At 41.4% G+C, this 21531-nt stretch overlaps 1 protein-coding gene across 13 annotated transcripts in view; it reads left to right on the top strand.

The window, feature by feature from the left end:
* LOC111076368 (mitochondrial basic amino acids transporter) overlaps positions 1–21531 on the top strand; it is a 211525-nt gene that overhangs the window by 55768 nt on the left and 134226 nt on the right. For 8 of the 13 annotated variants that reach the window (XR_002608022.2, XR_002608021.2, XR_002608020.2 and 5 more), the window contains exons 2-3: positions 9463–9544; positions 16726–16829. The exons of 1 other annotated variant lie outside the window; for it this stretch is intronic. Coding sequence is in view for 7 of the 12 variants with exons in the window: in XM_041596138.1 (XP_041452072.1) it covers positions 16796–16829 (34 nt within the window). In the remaining 5 variants the exon portion in view is untranslated. The remainder of the gene's footprint in view (positions 1–9462; positions 9545–16725; positions 16830–21531) is intronic. 4 more of the 13 variants (XR_002608024.2, XR_002608023.2, XM_041596144.1 and 1 more) reach the window with 2 other exon arrangements.

Genomic DNA, 21531 nt, shown 5'->3' with positions numbered 1-21531 from the left:
TACATTTAAGTATTTTTACCCCGTTGAGCCACCCTGCACCATCGAACGTGGGCATGGGGGCCGTTGGGTCCTCCTCCATTCTGGTGAACAGCGCATCCACGAGCCGCGCGTGCACCATCTTCCACCGCGCCGCCGTTATTTTGCCATTCTCTTCGCTCCGGTCAATGAGTGCCACGATTAAATGTCGTTTGGTCACCTCACTGACCTTCGTTTTTTGGGGACGTTTCGCCTGTTTGGGTGTGGGGGCTGCCACTTTGGGCCCGCGTTGCCGCTTGCTCACCGGAGTGTCTTTCTTGGCACTCTCGGTCGAGCGTTGCCTTTTGGTGGCGAGACTCTCCTCCACCTTGTTGGCAAATCCCTCCGTCGATGCCTTCATCTGCGGCATCTGCGAGAAGTGCAGCCGTCCCTCCTTTTTTCGTTGTTCGGCCCAGGTCATTTTGGCCTTCTCCTCCTGAGAGAGGTCCTTCCTGCCCTGGAGCCGTCCCATGATCTTGAGGGCCGCTTTGTAATGCGCCTTCGCCTTCAACCCCTCCTTGGAACGCTTCGGCCTTCCCTACGCAGGGAGCTGGAACCTGGTTCCGGGGAGCGGAGAAGGCTTTCTTCCTCCGTCTTGGTTACAGAGAGCACGCTCTCTAGGTCCGAGTCTGTATCGACCACGGCACCTGTGCGGCTCAACTTGGAGTGCGTATTTGTGGCAGTGACATTGCAACTGATATGACCTGCTCCCGTCCTATCAGAGGTGTGGCCGCTGGCGACACGAGGGCCACACGCAGAGAGGATTGCCTCCTCCATCCGTGCCCGCCGGTTTTCCACCGACGTTTGGGTTGGGTTGACATCCCAACCCTTGTTTCATCCTTCGTCCGCTCCATTGTTGGCCCAGTGGGTCCATGCTGGTTATAGTCTCTGAGATCTAGGCGCTCAACAAGACGGACAGACGGACAGACAGACAGACAGACAGACCGACATGGCTATATCGACTCGGCTATTAATGCTGATCAAGAATATATATACTTTATGGGGTCGGAAACGTTTTCTTATCTGTGTTACATCAAAGACTATACAATACCTAGATGCTGCAGGAGCGACAAAAAAGCGGTTCCATGGCGAAGCTTACCGGTTTGCCCCATGGACAGAGGGAGCGCGCGGGGTTCGTCTCTGACCACGAGCCCGCTGCACGACAGCTTCGTCTGTTCGTAAGAAACGAGCCGAGCGAGCTCGAGACCGCTCAGCAGATGCGCACAGTGGGCCCAGCTTGATAAATTATAAAGGGAAAACGGGTTCAATATATTTGTGTACATTTCATTTTCATATCATATCATATCTCTACTCATATCTCCTATATCTCCTATAGATGTGTACATTTATTTTATTCAAAGCGTTCATAAAATATTTTCTAATTTTGCCACCTCTTTTCGGTGGCACTGTAAATACACACAATCATGATGCAATTATATAAGGTGGTCTTGTAGGCTGCCGAATCCTTAGGTTTTTAGTCCCTTAGCGTTCAGGGCATGCTCGCTTTTTGAAGAGACTGGTTGTGTGCGGACAAATTTTTTCGAAAGCCCTAACCCTTGTGCACAACAAATGACGTATTGTCGTATTTGCCGCAAGCACGTGCAAAAATCAGCTTAGCATAACAAAAAATGTAAAAAAAAATTGTTAATGACTTCCGAAACAGTTAAAATTAATTTAGATATAAAAACGTTTTATTTTAAGATTAGAATTTATTTAAGAATTAAGAGCCTTAACAAAAATATATCTATCCAACAACAAAAACAACGTTTAATTTCAAATTCAAAAATATTAAATTTAAATTATAAGAAAACATCAACTATTTGTATTATAAAAGGCAACTTTAAACCCCATGGTCCATCTGAGGGCTAATCAACATGCTCTATTGTTGTTTCACCCACACTTACCTTACTGCGCTGAGCCCTTTCACTCGCACTTATTGTAAACATTGTTAAGGGACTACTTTTGCCGACGAGACCACCTTATATAATTGCATCATGTCTGAGGGTTAATCAACACGCTCTGTTATTGTTTCACACACACTTACTGAGCTGAGCCTTTCACTCGCACTTATTGTAAACATTGTTAAGGGACTTAACATTGTTACTTTTGCCGACGAGACCACCTTATATAATTGCATCATGGGATAGCCTAAAGGAGAATGGAAGAAATACCCCGCGCGCCCGTTACCACGAAGCGTGTGGCGTGTTGATTAGCCCTCAGATGGACCATGGAGTTTAAAGTTTCCTGTTATAATAAAAGAGTTGATTTATTTTATAATTTATTTTTTAATAATTTTAAATTAAAAGTTGTTTTTGGATAGATATTCCTTTGTTAAGGCTCTTAATTCTTAAATAAATTCTAATCTTAAAATAAAACGTTTTTATATCTAAATTAATTTTAACTGTTTCGGAAGCCATTAACAACACTACCCGACATGATTTTTCCTCAAGGAACAAAACCAACTTTTTCTTAAAGATTTGGGGCTTAGAAATGGTTTGATAATATATTTTTTTTTTTCTATGGCAGAACTTTTTTTTTAAGAATTTTTAATAACTGGTATTTTTTTCTTAACCTTTTTTCAGAGGTAGCGCTTGTTTTTTTCACATAACTCTAGTATCTTACGTCTGGTTGTAAGGAACTTTGCTATTTTGAAACGATAATTAAAACAGCTAGAAGTTAAGCCCAAACACTTTGTGATTACAGCTTACCGTCTATGAAATATAAAGCATTGAAATGCAAAAATGATGATTCTTGTGCGGTATTTTTTACGAAATTTTGACTTTAAAAACTCAGGAAAAGTCGAAAAAAAATTATATCTTGTGTCCTCTATTTATTTGTGTATAAATTCGGAAGCCAATTGGGAACAAAGCAAACGAACAAGGGTTGTACATTTGTTACCTGATCGCGTTCCTTTGTTCCCAATGGGCAGTTGGGCTCGCAACCTTCCAAAAGGTATTTTTTGCTAATTTTTTCCATATTTTAGGTTTGGTTAACGAATTTTAGCTCCAAAGTCTCTCCATAGATTTTAATGAGCGATACCTTAAACGACGCCAAATTAACTCACCTATACACAAAAAATAGAGGACACAAGATATAATTTTTTCGTATCTTTAAAAATGTGCCTGCCACAGATTTTCGTCCTTTGTGGGGTCGGAAGGGGGCGAAACGAAAATTTGAAATACACTTTTAGCAGTGTGATATTACGTGAGTCTGGAATACAAATTTGGTTGCCCTAGATCTTGTAGTCTCTGAGATCCAGACGTCAAACGAGACGGACAGACGGTCAGACGGACAGACGGACAAACAGACATGGGTCTATCGACTCGGCTATTGATGCTGATCAGGAATATATACTTTATGGGGTCGGAAACGTTTCCTTCTCTGCGTTACACACATGCACTTTTACCACAAATCTAAAATACGCCTTAACTCTTTTTTGAGTACGGGTATAATAAAAGAATTTTTTTATTTTTTTTTATTTTTACGGAATTTTATTTATCGAATCTTCCCTATTAGAGACTTACGACAAGTATACAAATCTTAGCCTAATATATTTATTTAATTAGTTACACTTAATTACTTAGAGTACGTCCCTAGCTAAGTATTATTACTGGGTGGGAAGGTCTCTTCGCCGGAGTCGTGTATGGCTAGTGTGCCAAGTTAAAGACTGCGCAAGTCTATTAGGATGGGCTTGAAGCTTGGCCTGGTACTTTGCTTTCACTTTGGCAATTTCATCTTTAACTGATCCTACATTTAAGTCTTTATGGATATTTTCATTCCGTATGTACCATGGTGCCCCAGTGATAGTTCTTAGTATCTTCGATTGAGCTCTCTGGATTATTTCTAAATTACTAACGCAAGCATTTCCCCATAGCTCGGAGCCGTATGTCCAGATGGGTTTGAGAACTGCATTGTACAAAAGTACTTTGTACTCCAGTTTTAGTGGTGAACGGGTGTTTATTAGCCAATGTAGATTACTAGCTTTAAATTTAAGTAGATTTCTCTTCGCTTCGATGTGCTTACGCCAAGTAAGCCTTCTATCCAGATGAACACCAAGGTATGTTACTTCGGTGGTTTGTGGAATGTTGATATTGTTCAGACATAATGGAGGGCAAGTTTGTCTGTTTAACGTGAAGGTGACATGCTTGCACTTTTGCTCATTTACATGTATCCGCCAGTCTGCTAGCCATTTTTCTAAGGCCACGAGATGAGATGATAAGTGATCCTTGGCCCTTCTTGGGCACTTGGAGCGACTTAATATGGCAGTATCATCAGCAAATGTCGAAGTTGTTGTTAGGCTGTTTGTCGGTAGATCTGCTGTGAATATGATATACAGTGTCGGTCCAAGCACGCTGCCTTGCGGTACACCAGCTTCAATTGGATGATATTCAGAGAGGAAATCTTTGCATCGTACTGCGAAACTTCTTTGCTGTAGCTATGACTCCAATATTCCATGGATGTTCTGTGGAAGTAATATTTTGATTTTGTGGATTAAGCCATCTAGCCAAACGCGGTCGAAAGCCTGTGCGACATCCAGAAAAACAGCGGAGCAAATGCATTTCGTATCTCAGAGGTTATACGGTTTACTTGTTCAATGGTTCCGTGTTTTTCGCGAAATCCAAATTGGTGAGTCGGGATGGCACCGTTGATGTGTAGGTGTTGTTTGATACGATTCAGGAGCAGCTTTTCAAATATCTTTGATAGGCAAGGCAGTAGGCTGATAGGTCTATTTAATGATGGCTTGGACTTGTCTTTTCCGGCTTTATGGATCATTGTGATGACTGATTTCCTCCATTCTTGAGGATAATAGCCCCATTTCATCATGCTGTTGAATATTACAGTAAGGAAATACACTGCAAAGCTCGGCAATTCTATGATCATTTTAGGAGAGATGAAATCGTGGCCCGGAGCTTTCTTTTGCTTTGAGATTTGGTCTTTAATGACCCTTGTGACTTCTCCTGATTGGAATATGATAGGCGGAGTAGCTTCGGGATTGTTGGTTGGTGGGAGCACAAAGCTATTTGTTGCTGGGTGCGGTTTGAAGACGTTTTCTAGATGGACGGCAAATGTATTTTCCTTCTCTTTGTTGCTGCGAGCCCACTCTCCTGTTTGTGTACGCAAAGGTGATTCACTCTCGATTGGTGGGCATACGCCTGATTTTGCTTTCCACAGTGGGAATCGTTTGCTAGTTGGGGAGAGTTGCTCCATATAGGATATTTCAGCTCGGTTTTTTTCATCTTCTAGGGCTCTGCGTAGTAGGTGGTTGGCTATTTTTAGCCGCTCTTTCGATGCAGGTGATCTGTGTGCTTGCCACTCTCGGCGAAGCCTTCTTTTATCGCGTAGCAGCACTTCAATGTGCCTAGAAATACGACTGCTGTTGGAAAGTTTATTAGATGCTAATATTGGTGTTGAGTGTTTTGTCGCCAGTGACATTGAAGAAACCAATGCTTCGACTGACCTATCAATGTCATCTTTACAATTAATGTTTGGGCAGCTATCAATATGAGAGCTTATGTACTTCCTGTATTTGAGCCAATCTGTTTTGCTAGAAGTTAGAAAGTGTGGGCGTTCCGAAAGCTGTGGATGGTCGTAAAGGTGAAGTAGAATGGGCGAGTGATCCGATGATAGATCTGCTAAGTGATCTACATTAATCTGAGCTTGCAGCACCCTTCGTGTAACTGCAAAATCAATCAAGTCGGGTTGCTTTTTTGGATCTGTGGGCCAATATGTGGGCTTGCCCGGAGAGATAAAGTCTAGCTTGTTTCGTGGGGTTATTATAGCGTTATATAGTTGTCTTCCTTTCGGGTTGGTAAGTCTAGATCCCCAATGGGTGTGCTTGGCATTGTAGTCACCAGCTGCTATAAATCGGTCACCTAGTAGGTCAAAGAATGTTACAAATTCTGTTTCGGAAATGCAGAAACGTGGGGGGCAGTATACTTCGGCTAGGTTTAGGTAGCCGCCCTGAATTTCAATATGAATTGCTGTTGCCTGTAGATAAGGTGTAGCATATGAAGGCAATGGATAATGCCTAATGCGATTCTTGATCAGAACGCCAGTACCTCCATGTGCCTTACCATCGGGATGATTTGTCGCATAGAAGTTATAGCCATCGAGGTGAAAATAGTTTTTATTTGTTAGGTGAGTCTCTGATATGAGCATGGCGTCAATGTCGTGTTGAGCGAGGAACTGTAAGAGCTCGCATTTGTGCTGAGAAATGCCATTTGCATTCCAGAAACATATATTTAGACAGGACATTTAAACAGATTTCTGTTTGATTAGGAGCTCCAGGAGGAGATTTTGGTTGCGCATAAGCTCCTGCATCGTTTGTTGTATTGCTACCATTGTATTTGTTATAGTTACCAGCATTGACTCAATTCCACTAGGCAATGGGATGGATTAGCAGGGGTATGTTGTTCAGTGATTTCTGGGATCTGATTTGATGCCTGATTCTGCATTATTCCAGCTGTGGTTGGTTGAAGTGTCGGCTTAGAGACTGAGGCGTACGACCCGTTGTTGTAACTTAACGCCTGAGCAAAAGAAACTCCTGGAGTCGTAGTTGATGGTATATATGTTAAGTTTTGTCGGACGACCGGGTTTCGAGCTGCAGTTATTTGTTGGTTTAGGCGATTTTTCAATTCTTTATAGACAGGACAACCTCTATAGTCGGCAGTATGGTTTCCCCCACAGTTGCTACATTTTTTGGCAGATGGGTCCTCCTTATTTTTGGGGGCAGGCCTCAGTGAGATGAACATCACCACAGGCAACGCAGACTGCCCGTAGAGTGCAATAGGCTTTCGTGTGTCCATATTCCTGGCAATTTGTGCATTGGACCGGTCCATTTCGTTTGTGTGGTTCCTCAAGGGTGATCCTACGGTGCAGTAGGTATTGAAGCTTGTATATTGGGTGAACTTCATTTTTACTTATATGCATACTTTCAGGTGTCAGTTCTACTTTGAACATTGGCTGGGGAATTTTATTTCTATTTATTATGTTCATTGCCATTTTGACTTCGAAGCCCTTATCGTTAAGTCCATCTATTATCTCATTGATTGGGACTGTTGGTTCGATTCCTTTGATCCTTTGTTCCTTTGTTTGGGTGATCTCATCTTCATTTGGGACACTTAGTATCGCAAATCTATTGTTTGCTAGTGCCTTATGTGGCACAGTGTTCTCGGTTATTTTAGTTATTTTAGCTGCATTGTTGTTCTTCACATTTTGTGGGCTCAATTTTCTTTTGATTTGCACATAGCGATCGAGCCCAGTCTGAATTAACGCTCCGTTAGCATTTTTTGAACTTATTGGTTGGGAGAGTTGGGGCTTGTCGCAGTGGGTCGACAGTATCGGGCGCTGAGCAATTGCAGTGGTTGTTGTTGTGGTTGTTGTCGTTGTTGTGGTCGAAGACACAGTTTTGAGCGAGGGCATTGTACTAGTTGTTGTCGATATTAGCAAATCGCTGGTTAGGCAGTACGAGTCGGGGGATGGGCACTGCGCACTCCATGACCCACTTTGCAATGCAGGGGAGAGAGAGCGTGCTCTCTCCTCGTTCACTTGCAGTGATGCAGTTTTTGTTGGTACTGCTGCCTTTGGCGAGCGTATAGAGAAGTACGCGTTGTTTTTTGCTTGCGAGAGCCGACGCTCGTCTTGTTGTTGTTGCCGGGCTTGGCTCATTTTGGCTTTGCTTACAGTGCTTGTGCTCTTTACCGAGCTGGTGCTCTTAGACGTTGACACTTGTTCTTTTCTATTATTTCTATTAGTCTTTATTACTCGATTGGATGGTATTCATGGGCAGCACGATCGCTAGTACCCATGCCTACCCCGAGCGCTTTTTTTCGCGAATTTAATTTATGATTAATCGCGATTAATTGATTTAATTGATTTTCACCGCGGAGCGATACAAAAATACGTCTGTAGACGTTGACGGTTGAGTATTTTCAAAATAGCAAAGTTCTTTACAACCAGACGTAAGCTACTAGAGCTATGTGAAAAAAACAAGCGCTACCTCTGAAAAAAGATTAAAAAAAAAAACCAGTTTTCAAAAATTCTTCAAAAAAAAGTTCTGCCATAGAAAAAAAACCATAATTCTTTAAAAAATTTTAAATCCACATATCTATCAGAAAAAGTCAGTTTGGTTCCTTGAAGAAAAAAAAGTTCGATTTTGTCGAGTAGTGTAATTAGTCTTCTCCGTTTTATTTTGCATTTTCGGAAAAATCGGAGTCCCTGAAATGTTTGCTTCAAATTATACTCGTACTCGTAAATTTTTATATATAACACAATAGGCCTTGATTAAAAAAATGTCGGTTCAAAAAACTAGCGAGCACATTCTTTTTATTGTTTTCTGTTTACGGGTCATTCGTAAGCAAGAAGAAGACAATGACAAAAAAGTGCGCTACACAAACTCTTTTGCCAACATTTTACAAAGGACTGGCAAAAATACCGTCATCAAAAGAGATCAGATCTCGCGATAAGACCACCTTATATAGTTGCATCATGGACTCTTTCAAGCTCGCACACACTCCGCCTTGTGCATTGTGCGTGCGGTCCTGACGAAAGAGATGTAGAACCTTCACTGTAGATGTAGACGCCAGATGTTGCAAAAAAATGTAAACAGATAAAATATCTAAAAATTCCACATAAATCATAAGCTCACATATAATCTGACTGAGTACGCTAAAAGTAAAGTCGCATTCACTGCAGCGACTCACAAAGTTTGTTCTCGTTTTTTTTGGTATTTTTCTAATTACACTACTCGACAAAATCGAACTTTTTTTTTCCTCAAGGATCCAAACCGACTTTTTCTGATAGATATGGAGATTTAAAATTTTTTAAAGAATTATGGTTTTTTTTCTATGGCAGAACTTTTTTTTGAAAAATTTTTGAAGTCTGGTATTTTTCTTTAAGCTTTTTTCAGAGGTAGCGCTTGTTTTTTCACATAACTCTAGTATCTTACGTCTGGTTGTAAAGAACTTTGCTATTTTGAAAAGATAATTAAAACAGCTAGAAGTTAAGCCCAAACACTTTGTGATTACAGCTTACCGTCTGGAAAATATAAAGCATTGAAATGCAAAAATGATGATTTTTGTGCGGTATTTTTTACGAAATTTTGACTTTAAAATCTCAGGAAAAGTCGAAAAATATCATCAAACCATTTCTAAGCCCCAAATCTTTAAGAAAAAGTTCGTTTTGTTCCTTGAGGAAAAATCGTGTTGACTAGTGTTACTTAACAAAAATATTTTAGAATTTTCCCAAGATTTTGTTGTTTTTTGAATAGCCCTTTATCTAAGTTAAGAAACGCTTTCTTTAATTCGGAGATGTCTGTCTTCTAGATCTACTTAAGTAACGAGAACTTTCGTCCAAAATTGTATTTTCTTTGGAAACCTGCGATAGTCCTTTTTCAGATGTATGTATTTATTTTATCCAAAGCGCTCATACAATATTTTTTACTTTTAGGATTCCCTGGATTGCCATTAACTATAATAAATTAGAATCAAGCGTTATCACTTGGCAGGGGGTACACGATTGCTGACCAAAGGTTAGTTAAAAGATAATTTATAATTTTTATAATTTATAATATTATAAGATAATATAATATTTAATGTGGCAGTACCTATTTGAATAAGATTATCTAAACCTAAACTTATGTAGTCTCCAGCGCTCGGCAGTGCTGCCGCGCTCTCCCTGTTAAAGGGCGCTCTGCACCTGCCGCTTCGGCTCTTGCCGAATCTCACTTGCCTCTAATCTCTCGCCGCATAGGTTGCATAGCGAACCATTTTGTGTACATATATCTGGCCGGGCAAAAGCACGAGCAAGCGGCTTCCGCTTACCGCCTGTATTTTATTTGTGAATGACCTTCCTCAAGTTATAACATAATCCTCTACACTAATGTACGCTGACGATGCTAAAATCTATCTCTCCTACTCTGATTGGTACCTGCACAAACGCCTTCAACTCGACCTAAACGAGTTGCAAATTTGGTGTTCAACAAATCTCCTCTTTCTGAACCTTTCTAAATGCAAAATTATGACTTTTTACCGTCGCACTCCACACTTTGTCTCGTACGCTCTAGGAATTCATGCCCTCGAACGAATTTCGAGTTCTAATGACCTTGGAGTTCTTTTCGATCATAGACTGTGTTTTAATAGCCATATAGCTGCAACTGTAAATAAAGCTAAGGGTGTTTTAGCGTTTATAAAGCGTTGGTCCAAGGAGTTTGATGACCCGTATGTCACCAAAACACTGTACGTCTCCTTGGTTCGTCCGATTCTGGAATATTGTTCTTGTGTGTGGAGTCCACAGTACAAGGAGCAACAGTCCATTCTCGAGTCGGTCCAAAAACAATTTTTAATTTTTGCCTTACGTAATTTTAACTGGGACTCGGATAGAATCTTGCCACCTTATCAATCGAGGCTACAACTTTTAGACCTCCCTTCATTGCGCCATCGCAGAATTTGTAGCGGCGTTATGTTTGTACACAAGCTCCTAGTTGGGCTTGTTGACTCAGAAGCACTTCTTGGCCTGCTTGACTTTTCTGTTCCCCTTAGACCTACACGTACCTTTCGTCCGTTTCGTTTACCCTTCTGTAGGTCTAATAACGCTCAACACGACCCTTTTCGAATCTTATGCTCTAATTATAATAATCTTTATCATACCCTATCCCCTGAATTATCCTTTAAAATTATAGCCAGTAAGATATACCTGTTCTTACAATACACTAATTTTTAATTATTTCCTATATCCACTTTTGTTTCCTTTAATTTTAATCATAATTTATGTTAGCAGATAGTTGCTAGTCTTCAATAAATAAATAAATAAACATAGTTGAACCCGACGTGATTTAACTTATATTTTTAATCGCGTTTCGCTTAAAACCTATAAAAATCGAAAAAGATATTTGTTGCTGTGCTGTTCAACTACCAACAAATACATTTTGTGCAAAAAAGAACAGTTAAAGTGCAAGTTCTGTGAGACTGCAGACGTCTTATATTCCGTTGCTTAATCGCCGAATCTCTCTTGCTCTGCGTCGCTGAAGCCGCGGTTCTTACTTTCCGTGTCTTCTATTCCCGCTCCCGTTCTGTTCGCCGTCGCTTAAGTGGTCTTACATTATCCGTTGTTTCGTTGCATTACCGGTTGCACCGGTTGGCATGGATAATGAACCGAATACAGGCGCGGGCGGAAATATTGAAATGGAGGAAAAAAGGCTGAGGCTTTACAAGCGTAAAGTTCAGTCTCTGCATGATCGACTGCACCGTCTTGGCGAGTCATTCTCGGGAAAAAAAATCGAAAAACTAAGTGCGTCTGAAATAGATGTGCGTCTTGATATGCTGGCGGAAATGCGTGAGGAGTTTAACAAGTCCCATCATGAGTTGGAATCACTGGATGAAGACGAGATTGGAAGTGAGCTGCGTGAAAGCTTCGATAGGCTGTTCATTTCTTTTAAGGCCGAGCTGCTGTCTGCTCTCACTTACGCGTAGCTGCTCATTCCACTAGCATGCCAAACAGCTCTGGAGGTCATACCATCATCATGGCTCACAAGCAGCGGCTTCCTGAGCTGAAGCTACCTAGCTTCTCCGGTGGCTATGTGGAATATGCGGATTTTATTGCCATGTTCAATTCGGTCATCGAAGGGGATGCAGATCTCAGTGAAATCGAGAATATCCCACATCTTCGCTCATGTCTCTCGGATGCGGCCCTGGATTCGGCTCGATCGTTGGAGCTCTCCAGTGGCAATTGGCGTGTAGCTCTGGACATACTTAGCAAACGTTTTAATAATAAACGACTTGTTTTCCAGGCACACATAAAGTAGATTCTTGGGCTCAGGGAGGTAGATTCGCCTTCTGCTAAAAGGCTTCGGGAGTTTTCGGACGCAGTCAACTTGCATACGCGAGCACTGCAGACATGCTGAGGAGATATCGGGATGCATGATAATTCACATGCTGCTGCAAAAACTAGATTCGAAGACCCAAACAAAAAGGGAAGAGACTGCCTCATCGAACAGGATACCCACAGCTGGGGAGCGATGCCAGAAGAACGGAGAACGTGCAATACGTTATAGCGACACACGCTGGTAGCGCTCAGGTGGGAAAAAGCCAGTCTACATCACATCTAAAAAAAACATTTGTTGCCTCTAATTCTTCCGCCGACCCGTCTGGATGCCCTTTCTGCCATTCAGCGGACCACGGACTATACTCGTGCAGCATCTTCACAAATTTATCTCCGTTTCTGCGTCACAAGGAAGTGAAGAAGCTGTCACGTTGTTTTAAGTGCTTAAAATCGGGTTTTCGGACTCGCGCATGTACAGGTGGCCAATGTAGAGTTTGCGGAAGGAAGCAAAGCGCAAAGCTCGCCAGATGTTTCTCCTCCAGAACGAGCGGTAAAACCAGGAGCTATTCAGGATTCTGCTAGCAGTGTGCCATCTCATGCGTCTACCTCTCTTGCTGCACAAGGTCTCCACTCTGATGTTGTGCTATTGGCTACAGCTGTTGATTTGGTGAAGAATCAATCTGGCGTTTTGGTTCCTTGTCGCGCTATTCTAGATTCAGGATCTCAGCTTCATCTCGTTACCTCCAGGTTCGCCCAGCAGCTTCAGCTTAGGAGAACTCAATCGTCTGCCCTTTTTTCTGGTCTGGGCGATACTAGCGTATCCACTGACGGTTCCACCGTCAGCACTTACATGCAGTCTCGCACTTCGGACTATTCGACCACACTCACTGCTCTCATCGCACCCACAATCACAGATAGCCAACCAAGTCTGGCAGTTAATGTAGCCGATTGGAACATTCCCTTCAATATTCAGCTTGCCGATGCTGCATTCTTTAATCCTCAGCGAGTCGATCTCCTCATTGGCGCCAGTATATTCTATGACCTCCTCTGCGTAGGGAAAATCAAGCTCATAGATGAATTGCTTCTTCTGCAGAAGACCCGGCTTGGGTGGATCGTATCTGGTGGTGGCCAGAGGGTATCAAGCTCGTCGCTTTTGGCAACCCAAAGTTCTCCGGATTCCGGATAACTCTTCGTATGTTTTGGGAGGTCGAGAATTGTGTGGAGGCTAGTTTGAGTACAAAGGAAGAAATAGACTGTGAGGCGCATTTCGTAAGCCACTTTTCACGTTTGTCATCAGGGGAGTACTCCATTCGACTGCCTTTAAAGCATGATGCTTATCGCTTGGGACAGTCTTATACTCAGGCGTATCAACGATTTCTCAGTTTGGAGTGAAAACTGTCGCGTAATCCCTCGCTCAAGGAGCATTACTCAGCTTTAATGAAAGTGTATACTGATTTAAAACATATGTCCGAAGTCCATCCTGACTCACGTAGCCTCTGCAAGTATTTTCTGCCTCATCACTGCGATTTAAAGGAGGACAGTACCACGACAAAACTCCGTGTCGTTTTCGATGGCTCTGCAGCTACATCAACTGGATGCTCGTTAAATGATGTGATGATGATAGGTCCTGTTATTCAGCCTGCATTGTTTAACATATTGATCCGGTTCCGCACATATTCTTCGCTCTTAATGGTGACATTTGTAAAATGTACCGTTGCGTAAAGGTATCTCCACCTGACAATTTTCTCCAGTGTATCCTCTGGCGAGTCTGGTCTACATATTAGACACCGTCACATGCGGTACGAGGGCTGCATCATTTTTAGCTGTCCGCGCAATGTACCAGCTGGCCATCGAGGAGGGTAATCCCTACCCTCTTGGTTCAGCTGCTCTGCAACAGGAGTTCTATGTTGATGATCTCATCTCTGGCGGCAACTCGGTCGCAGAGGTTATGGAAAAGATGCGCCAAACTTCAAGTCTACTGTCTTGCGGTAACATTAAGCTTAAAAAATGGTGCTCGAGTAACCAGGAGGTGCTTGATGGAATTCCGGAGGACGACGTGGAGACATTTCTACGGTTTCATGATGGAAGCGACATTACCAAAACTCTTGGTTTAGCTTGGGACCCTGCGTCGGATCAGCTGCTGTTTGCCTTGTCCGCGCTGGACTCGAATTCAAGGCCCTCCAAGCGGTCGGTTTTGTCAACTATTGCGCGTTTCTACGACCCTCTTGGATTGATTAATCCTGTTATTGTCAGGTGCAAGATCTTTCTTCAGCAGCTTTGGAGAGAACATTTGGACTGGGATGAAAGCCTACCGACAGCGCTGCACTCAACTTGGATTGACCTGAGAAACAGTTTGGCAAGCATCTCTCGCATTTCCTTTCCTCGCGTTGTCCATAATTCCAGCACAATTGTACAGGTTCATGGATTTTGTGATGCCAGCATGGAAGCATATGGTGCTTGCATATATGTCGTGTCCAGGCAAGGGGAGTCGTCGAGCAATGTTTTGTGCTCAAAGTCTCGAGTGGCGCTATTAAAATCATTGTCGATTCCAAAGCTGGAATTGAGTGGAGCCCATTTGCTTGCGAAGGTTATGCGCAACTTAAAGGAGACGGGAATTTTCCCAGGTCAGTTTTACTGCTGGTCGGATTCGTCTACGGCGTTATCTTGGATTCGGGATGAGCCAGCCAAATTTCAGGTTTTCATGGCAAATCGAGTGGCAACAATTCAGGAGTTGACGCAAGGCATGGAATGGCGCTACGTTCCCACATTGTTGAATCCCGCTGATATCCTCTACAGAGGCTCGCTTCCCAGCTACCTCATCCAGTCAGAGCTGTGGTTTCACGGCCCCACGTTTTTGTTAGGCTCTAAAGATGAGTGGGCTGTATCTCCCATTTCTGAAACTATGACCATTGAGCTTCGCAAGAGTGTATTGCTGATCGCGTCGCCACATGCTGATCTCACGTCCGGATGCAAATTTCCAAACTCTTTCTTTGACATGCAGCGCACATTTGCCTGCATGCATAAATTCGTTCATCGTCTTAGACATCCTGGACTCACGGTTTCTGACATTCAGCAAGGAACTCATCTTTTAGTTCGACACTTTTAGCTGACAAATTTATGGTCGGACACAAAGGAGATTAGACGCAGTGGGCAAGTCAGGAAGTCTAGCTCCATCAGTTCGCTCTCTCGATCCGTCTTGTTTATTTTGAGTTGGAGGTCGTCTCGGCAACTCATCGCTCTCATTTAATGCTCAGCACCTGCTCATTTTGCCCAAGGGATATCCCGTAACTTCTGCAGTGATAAGCTGATCAGCAGAACCTCCATGCCGGACCTCGCGCCTTGCCTGCCAAAATTCGATTAGAATATTGGCCTATTGGAGGAATCATACCCGACTCGAAAGTGGTTACCAAGTTTTTGAGAAACTTCAGGACGAGGCCACGCATGGTTAGGAGACCTGCCTAAGGAGGGTCTAGAGGATCGCGGGCATTTGAAGTAGCTGGAGTGGATTATTGTGTTTATATGCTTCACCTCTGAGGCCATACGCATGGAGCTTGAAACGAATCTGAATACCGCGGCGCATTGAAGCCTTTCACGTCTACGCGAGGAAGACCACGTCAAATTTGGTCGGACAATGCGACAAATTTCGTTGGCGCCTAGAACGATCTTCTGGAGCTAAAGAAGCATTTCCTGAGCGATTCGCACATGCAGAAGGTCCATGAATCTTATTTTTCTGACTCGATTTACTGGCATTGTTAATTCTCGCCCTTTGCTCTCACTTTCAGAAAATCCTGATGAATTGGATGTTTTGACGCTCAACTGCTGTTGGGAGGCCCGCAAAAAAAAATGATCGAGCCTGACCTAACGAAGCTCAATCACAATCGTCTGGATGGTTAGCAGCGGGTCACTAAACTGCAGAAGACATTCTGGAGGCGTTGGCGCGAAGAGTATCTCACTATTTTGCAAAAGCGCTCATGGACGATTTCGTGTGTGTGAAGGACGAGAATCTTCCACTGGCTAGAGTGGTCGATGTCGTCAAGGGCAAGGATGGAGTATGCCGCGTGGCTGATTTGAAGACGGCCTCAGGAACCATCTGGATGGCCGTTACACGGCTGTATTTGTTGCCCCTTGAGAAGTCAGTTGAAAGGCGAACTTCCAACGGGTTGAGTATGTTCGGGCCAGCGGCTATTTAATCGTCGATTCTATAATATTAAATGTTGCAGTACCTATTTGTATTAGAGTATCTAAACCTAAACTTATGTAGTCTCTAGCGTTCGGAAGTGCTGAAGCGCTCTCCCTGTTAAAGGGCGCTCTGCATCTGCCGATTCGGCTCTTGCTTTTGATCGGCCGTCGTTGCCTCTCGCCGCATAGGTTGCATACCGAACCCTATTGTGTACTTTTATCTGGCCGGGCAAAAGAGCGAGCAATCGTCTTCCGCTAGCGCCTGTGTAATTTAACATTGTTATAACGTTTCGAATCGAGTTGTTTTAATTGATTTGGAAGTGTATAGGTGACAAAAAGCTTGGCAAATTGAAAACTGAAAACTCACCATAGAGAATTTCCATATCTACCTGATTGAAAATTTGGGATCAGAATGGACCATTATTATAGAATTAAAAAAAGCAGCTTTCTCTCTCTCTCTCTGCGATCTCTGGCGGAGTAGAGCGTGATATGACGTACTCTTATCTGGGTGCTAGGCCTCATTATTGAAAATTTGTAATCTCTTTGATATTAATCTTAGTGGAACCCTTTTGTTACGGCAATTGAACGTAACCGATAAAAAAAAAAAATAACGTACCAACTCGTTTTGATGTCGAACGCTGAATACTTATTAACTCATTCGATATTTTATACATTAGGCTTATTAAAAAAACATATTTTTAAACTAATTTGCAGAGAATATACAACGAAAAATTACCAAGACTGAGATTAATTTGAATCTACATCTGAAGGCTGAGCACAAAGAATGTTTGTGGATTTTATTGCTGGCCTAATGGGGGGTAAGTTTTTAAATATTAAATTCTTTGTGCTTTTTTCAAACCTCCATATCATATGGGCATCTCCGCGGGTCACAAACGTACGTTGCGCGGTTTTGATGCACAAAAAAGATAGAAAACAAACATTTTCCCAACCCTTTTTTTTCGGTTTGATAGGATTTTGTTAGCTTTATTTTTAGTGAAAAAGATGTGGTTCATAGAACCCCAATAAACATGTAGTCGCCAATGTAAAACGCAACTAGAAGTCGCTTTGTCTTAATCTAGTAAAATGCAAAAATTTTCTAAATGCAATGTAATATTCTAAAGCAATTAAATTTTAAAGAGGATTAATGTATCCACAAAAGAAACTATCTCTTTTGGTTTTTTGAAAATTTAACTAAGTACGGGTCGCGAACGAATGATTTTTCCATGTTTTTCTTTCACTTTTATAAGCAGAATATATTTTTTTTATTTTATTTTTTTTAAGAATATTTAAAATCTGGTATTCTTTTTCATGGCTTTTTTCAGAGGTAGTGCTTATATTTTTCACATAATTTAAGTATCTTATATATGGTTGCACAGAACTTTGCAGTTCTGAAAAGCTGACAAATGCAGCTATAGATCCGACCCAGACACTTTGTAGCTGCAGCTTAATGCCTTGAAAATTTCAAGCTTTCAAACTAAAATTTTATCATTTTTTGCCGTATTTTTTTCCAAAATTTTGACTTTAAAAACTCAGTAAAAGTCGAAAAAAAAATAATTCTTGGCACGCATTTTAAGTTTTAGATAGACGCATTAATTCGGCGTCGTTTAAGGTATCGTTTGTAAGAATCGATGGATGAACGGCCAAGTTGAAGCCGTTTGACCAAAACGACTCAAACCGCATTTTACCTGAAAAATACCGTATGGTACGTTGCTGGTCCAATGCCAAAGAAACACGTTCAGGTTCCAAAAATTCAACCCCTTTTCGTTTGATTTGTTTCCAATTGGCAGTTGGGCCCGCAAAAAGAACAGATTTTTTAAAATTCTTAAAAAAAAATAAACCATAAATAACCATGTCTAGTGTTATATTCCACTTCAATATATTATGAACCCACTGAAGTTTTCTTTCAGGAACGTAATACAGCAATAATTCAAATACACGCAAGGATTTTTTTTATATCTTTATTTTTTATATATATTTTTTCAATTTGCCGGATTGTCACTGCACACGTCTGTTCAGCTGCGTAATTGAAGAAGAAGAGAGTCAGCGTAGACATCGCATGTATATTATCGTTTTTGCTTACTAATATATCGATATTAAATATATCCCGACTAGTCTCTCAAATGTTTTAAGAAAAAAGGATGATATACTGATTATAATTAAGTCTTTTGGTTGTTTGTGGGGCTTTTCCTGCCTCTGGGATGAAGACTCTTTCAGCCAATCGTGGTTTTAAGATTTATTGGAGGAGCACCTGTTTACTATATGATTTATGTCTTCTTGTGTGACGGGCTTTTAAGCTTGTCGCTTTTCAGTCGGTCCAATCATCTCTTGCGAGCGCTTCCTGTTTGATTGTGGACCCATACTAAATTGGGAAGCAGTGCCGATGTCCACTCTTCCTTATTCAGCCAGTCAGCTGAGAATGTGCACAGAAAACGTACATTTTTTGTACTGCCTTTTTCAGGCTTGGGATTGCTCCCAGTTGGCGTTTGGGGAGTGCCAATTTAATTTTTTTTTAGTTTTTGCTGTTTTATATACTTGTCATTCATTATTCACACTACGTGATACAGAGAAGGGGAAGGTCAGTCTGGGTAGAGATCCATGTTGCTCGGGTAAGGCATCACTAGAAAATGAGGCTGATAAATCCCTGAGCTGTTCGTTAGCGACTGGGCCTGTTTTTATACCGGGACCCCAGCCTATGTGACTCTCGGCACAGGTCGAATAACACCTTAGTCCGGCGGCACCACAAGCACATTGTCAGTGTTGCTGATTCGCTGTCCACGGCTACTTATTTCCGGTTCTCTCTCTCAGAGACAACAAGGTTGAATTTCATTGGGATGCCCACTTATTCGCAGCTGACTTACCTAGACCGTTTCCGCAACTTGTCTCTAGAGGTGGAAAAACATCGATGTTTGGAGACATCGATGTTTCCGATATTTTAGTGATAAACATCGATGAAACATTGATGTTTTGCAAGATAAAAAAAATATCAAAAATACATAGTAAACTGCAAGAACATGATTAATATTATACATAATAACAGTTTTATTTCATTTGAGATCAAGAGTTCCTAAATCCATTCACAAAAATATATATGTATATATATATATATATATATATAAAAGTACATTTACCAGATTATATCTTAAAATAAGTCTTGATTCTTGTTGAGAAATAATAATTGGTCCACCACTTCCGGCTTAAGGCGGCTACGACGATCGGAAATAATTTGCCCACCCTTGCTGAACATCCTCTCTGACTCGTAGGATGGGCATAGCGACATATCTCAGGGCGACATATCTCCTGGCAGGCCCTAACGACATATCTCCGCAAGGAGACTTTGAAACGACATACATACATATCTCCTCGCGGAGTTTGGCGTCATATCTCCGCCCAGAATTTAGCGACATATATCCTGCTAGAAAAAGTAATGGCAGGACGCACAAATATTTTTGGGCTCCAGCTTTAAATGACATCATGCCGTCTGTATTCATCTAAAAATGTAACCATTTGAGCTTGATCTTCTTCTCTCCTTAGGTTTTTCTTTCATAGACGACAAAAACATAAAAACAAAACATCGATGTTTCGCCAAAAAACATCGATGCTTATAAAAATTTTAAAAACATCGATGCATCAATAGTAGCATCGATGTTTTTCCACCTCTACTTGTCACCCGTCCAGTGGCCCCAACTAGGCCTCCTCTGAGCTATGTTAAATTTTGAAATAAGATTTCCGAGTACTGATGTGGTTAGATTAATTTTAATAGTATAGTTTAGACCCTGAATAATTAGGAATAAATATTGGCATTATTCAAATGGAAAGAGATGACTTGCAGATTAAGGGTCAAGGTCACTCGTATCTTTAAGAGTTCTCGACAGACTTAAAGCGTCTCTCACACCTGGCTCATAATTTCGCCTTCTAACGCAAAACGTTGCTAATTTTATTTTTTCGTAATTTTATTTATATATCGCTTACGTTTTAATACCCGTACTCAAAAAAGAGTTAAGGGGCTTATTAGATTTGTGGTAAAAGTGGATGTGTGTAACGCAGAGAAGGCCGAGTCGATAGAGGCATGTCTGTCCGTCTGTCCGTCCTTCCGTCTTGTTTGTCGCCTGGATCTCAAAGTCTATAAGAGCTGGAGCAACAAAATTTTGTTTCCAGACCCATGTGATATCACACTGCTACAAGTGTATTTCAAATTTTTCTACCAGATTGCCGAATCTGAATCAGATCGGATCATAATTATAGCCACAATGAAGAAATTCATTTTCAGCTGCTTCCCCCGCCATCGCCACCCAGAGACCCGCTACTCATTCTCTTTCTCGCTCGCACACTCTGCCTCGTTATGTACGCGAACGCCCTCTAGCGGAGGAGATGTAGAATATAAATGGAACATGTAGAATATACATGTTAGATGTAGAATATACATTGTAGATGTAGATAACAGATGTAGAAAAAATGCAAAATGTAAAATTTTTTTGTTTTTAATTCTAAAATTCTAGAAAATCATAAGTTCGAAAATGTACACATTGACTGAATACGCGTCGCGTCCCCAAAAGAGACTCACACGTTCCTTCTCTTTCATTTTGTGATGTATCCATGTTTTATCTATCTGCAAATATATTTTTGCGTGTTTAACATAGGTTTAGCATAGGGCTCTAGTGGTGGTAAAAAGTTGCGTCACTTTCGGATGCATGTGCGTCTATTCGAAATATTCGACTGCTTTTGCGCTTAAAGCAGATTTTTCAACTTTTCGGCGTATTAGAGCAACTATCACCACTAATAACAACAAAAACTTGCAGATTTATTAGGTAACCCTCGGTTACCAGTCAATCAACCCACACGCGCGAGCATATAAGTCACAATCATCAAACATCCCCAAACATTTATCTATAGAAATACGATACTTTAAAGATATTTATGGGGAATCGGTGGATCGATCGATGGCACCCACTATAGCCTAATACTCAGATCGAAAAAAACACCGAACAGAATCAGGGTTGATATTCGTATGACACCGATAAGAAATTTTTTACGGCAAAAACTGTTTTCTAGGCTCTGTACGGAAGGCAGTACTCAGATCCTCAGATACTCAGACAAAAAAAAAAGGTCGGTATATCCTGGAAAAGTATCCGAAGTATTTGCTTGTTTTTTTGGTATGGTTCCACCTCGAAAATTAAATCAATTTGATATATTTTTCCAGCAAACATGAAGCAAACATTGCAATAAGAGTACAAAAAACCAAATGAAATATTTCAATAATGAAGACAAATAGAATCTAATTAATGCAGTGTTATATGAATGACAATTATATGGATATTATAATTTATTATTTTTATTAATTTTCATAAATATAAAACAAATATTGTTTTCAAAACATTTTTTCTTCACGGTGTCCGGCACGGGAGGCGTCGCCACCTACTGCTGCTGATAGTCAGACACATTACCTTGCCAATAAAATGTTGGGAAGTTCAGGATATGCCTGTGGAAGAGCAGCCCCAGCCGAAGAAGTGCATTTTATTAACT

The sequence above is a fragment of the Drosophila obscura genome, unplaced genomic scaffold (assembly GCF_018151105.1).
Source record: "Drosophila obscura isolate BZ-5 IFL unplaced genomic scaffold, ASM1815110v1 contig_139, whole genome shotgun sequence".
Classification (NCBI taxonomy): Eukaryota; Metazoa; Arthropoda; class Insecta; order Diptera; family Drosophilidae; genus Drosophila; species Drosophila obscura.
Note: the sequence above shows the minus strand (reverse complement) of the source record. Positions and strands in the feature narration are given on the sequence as shown.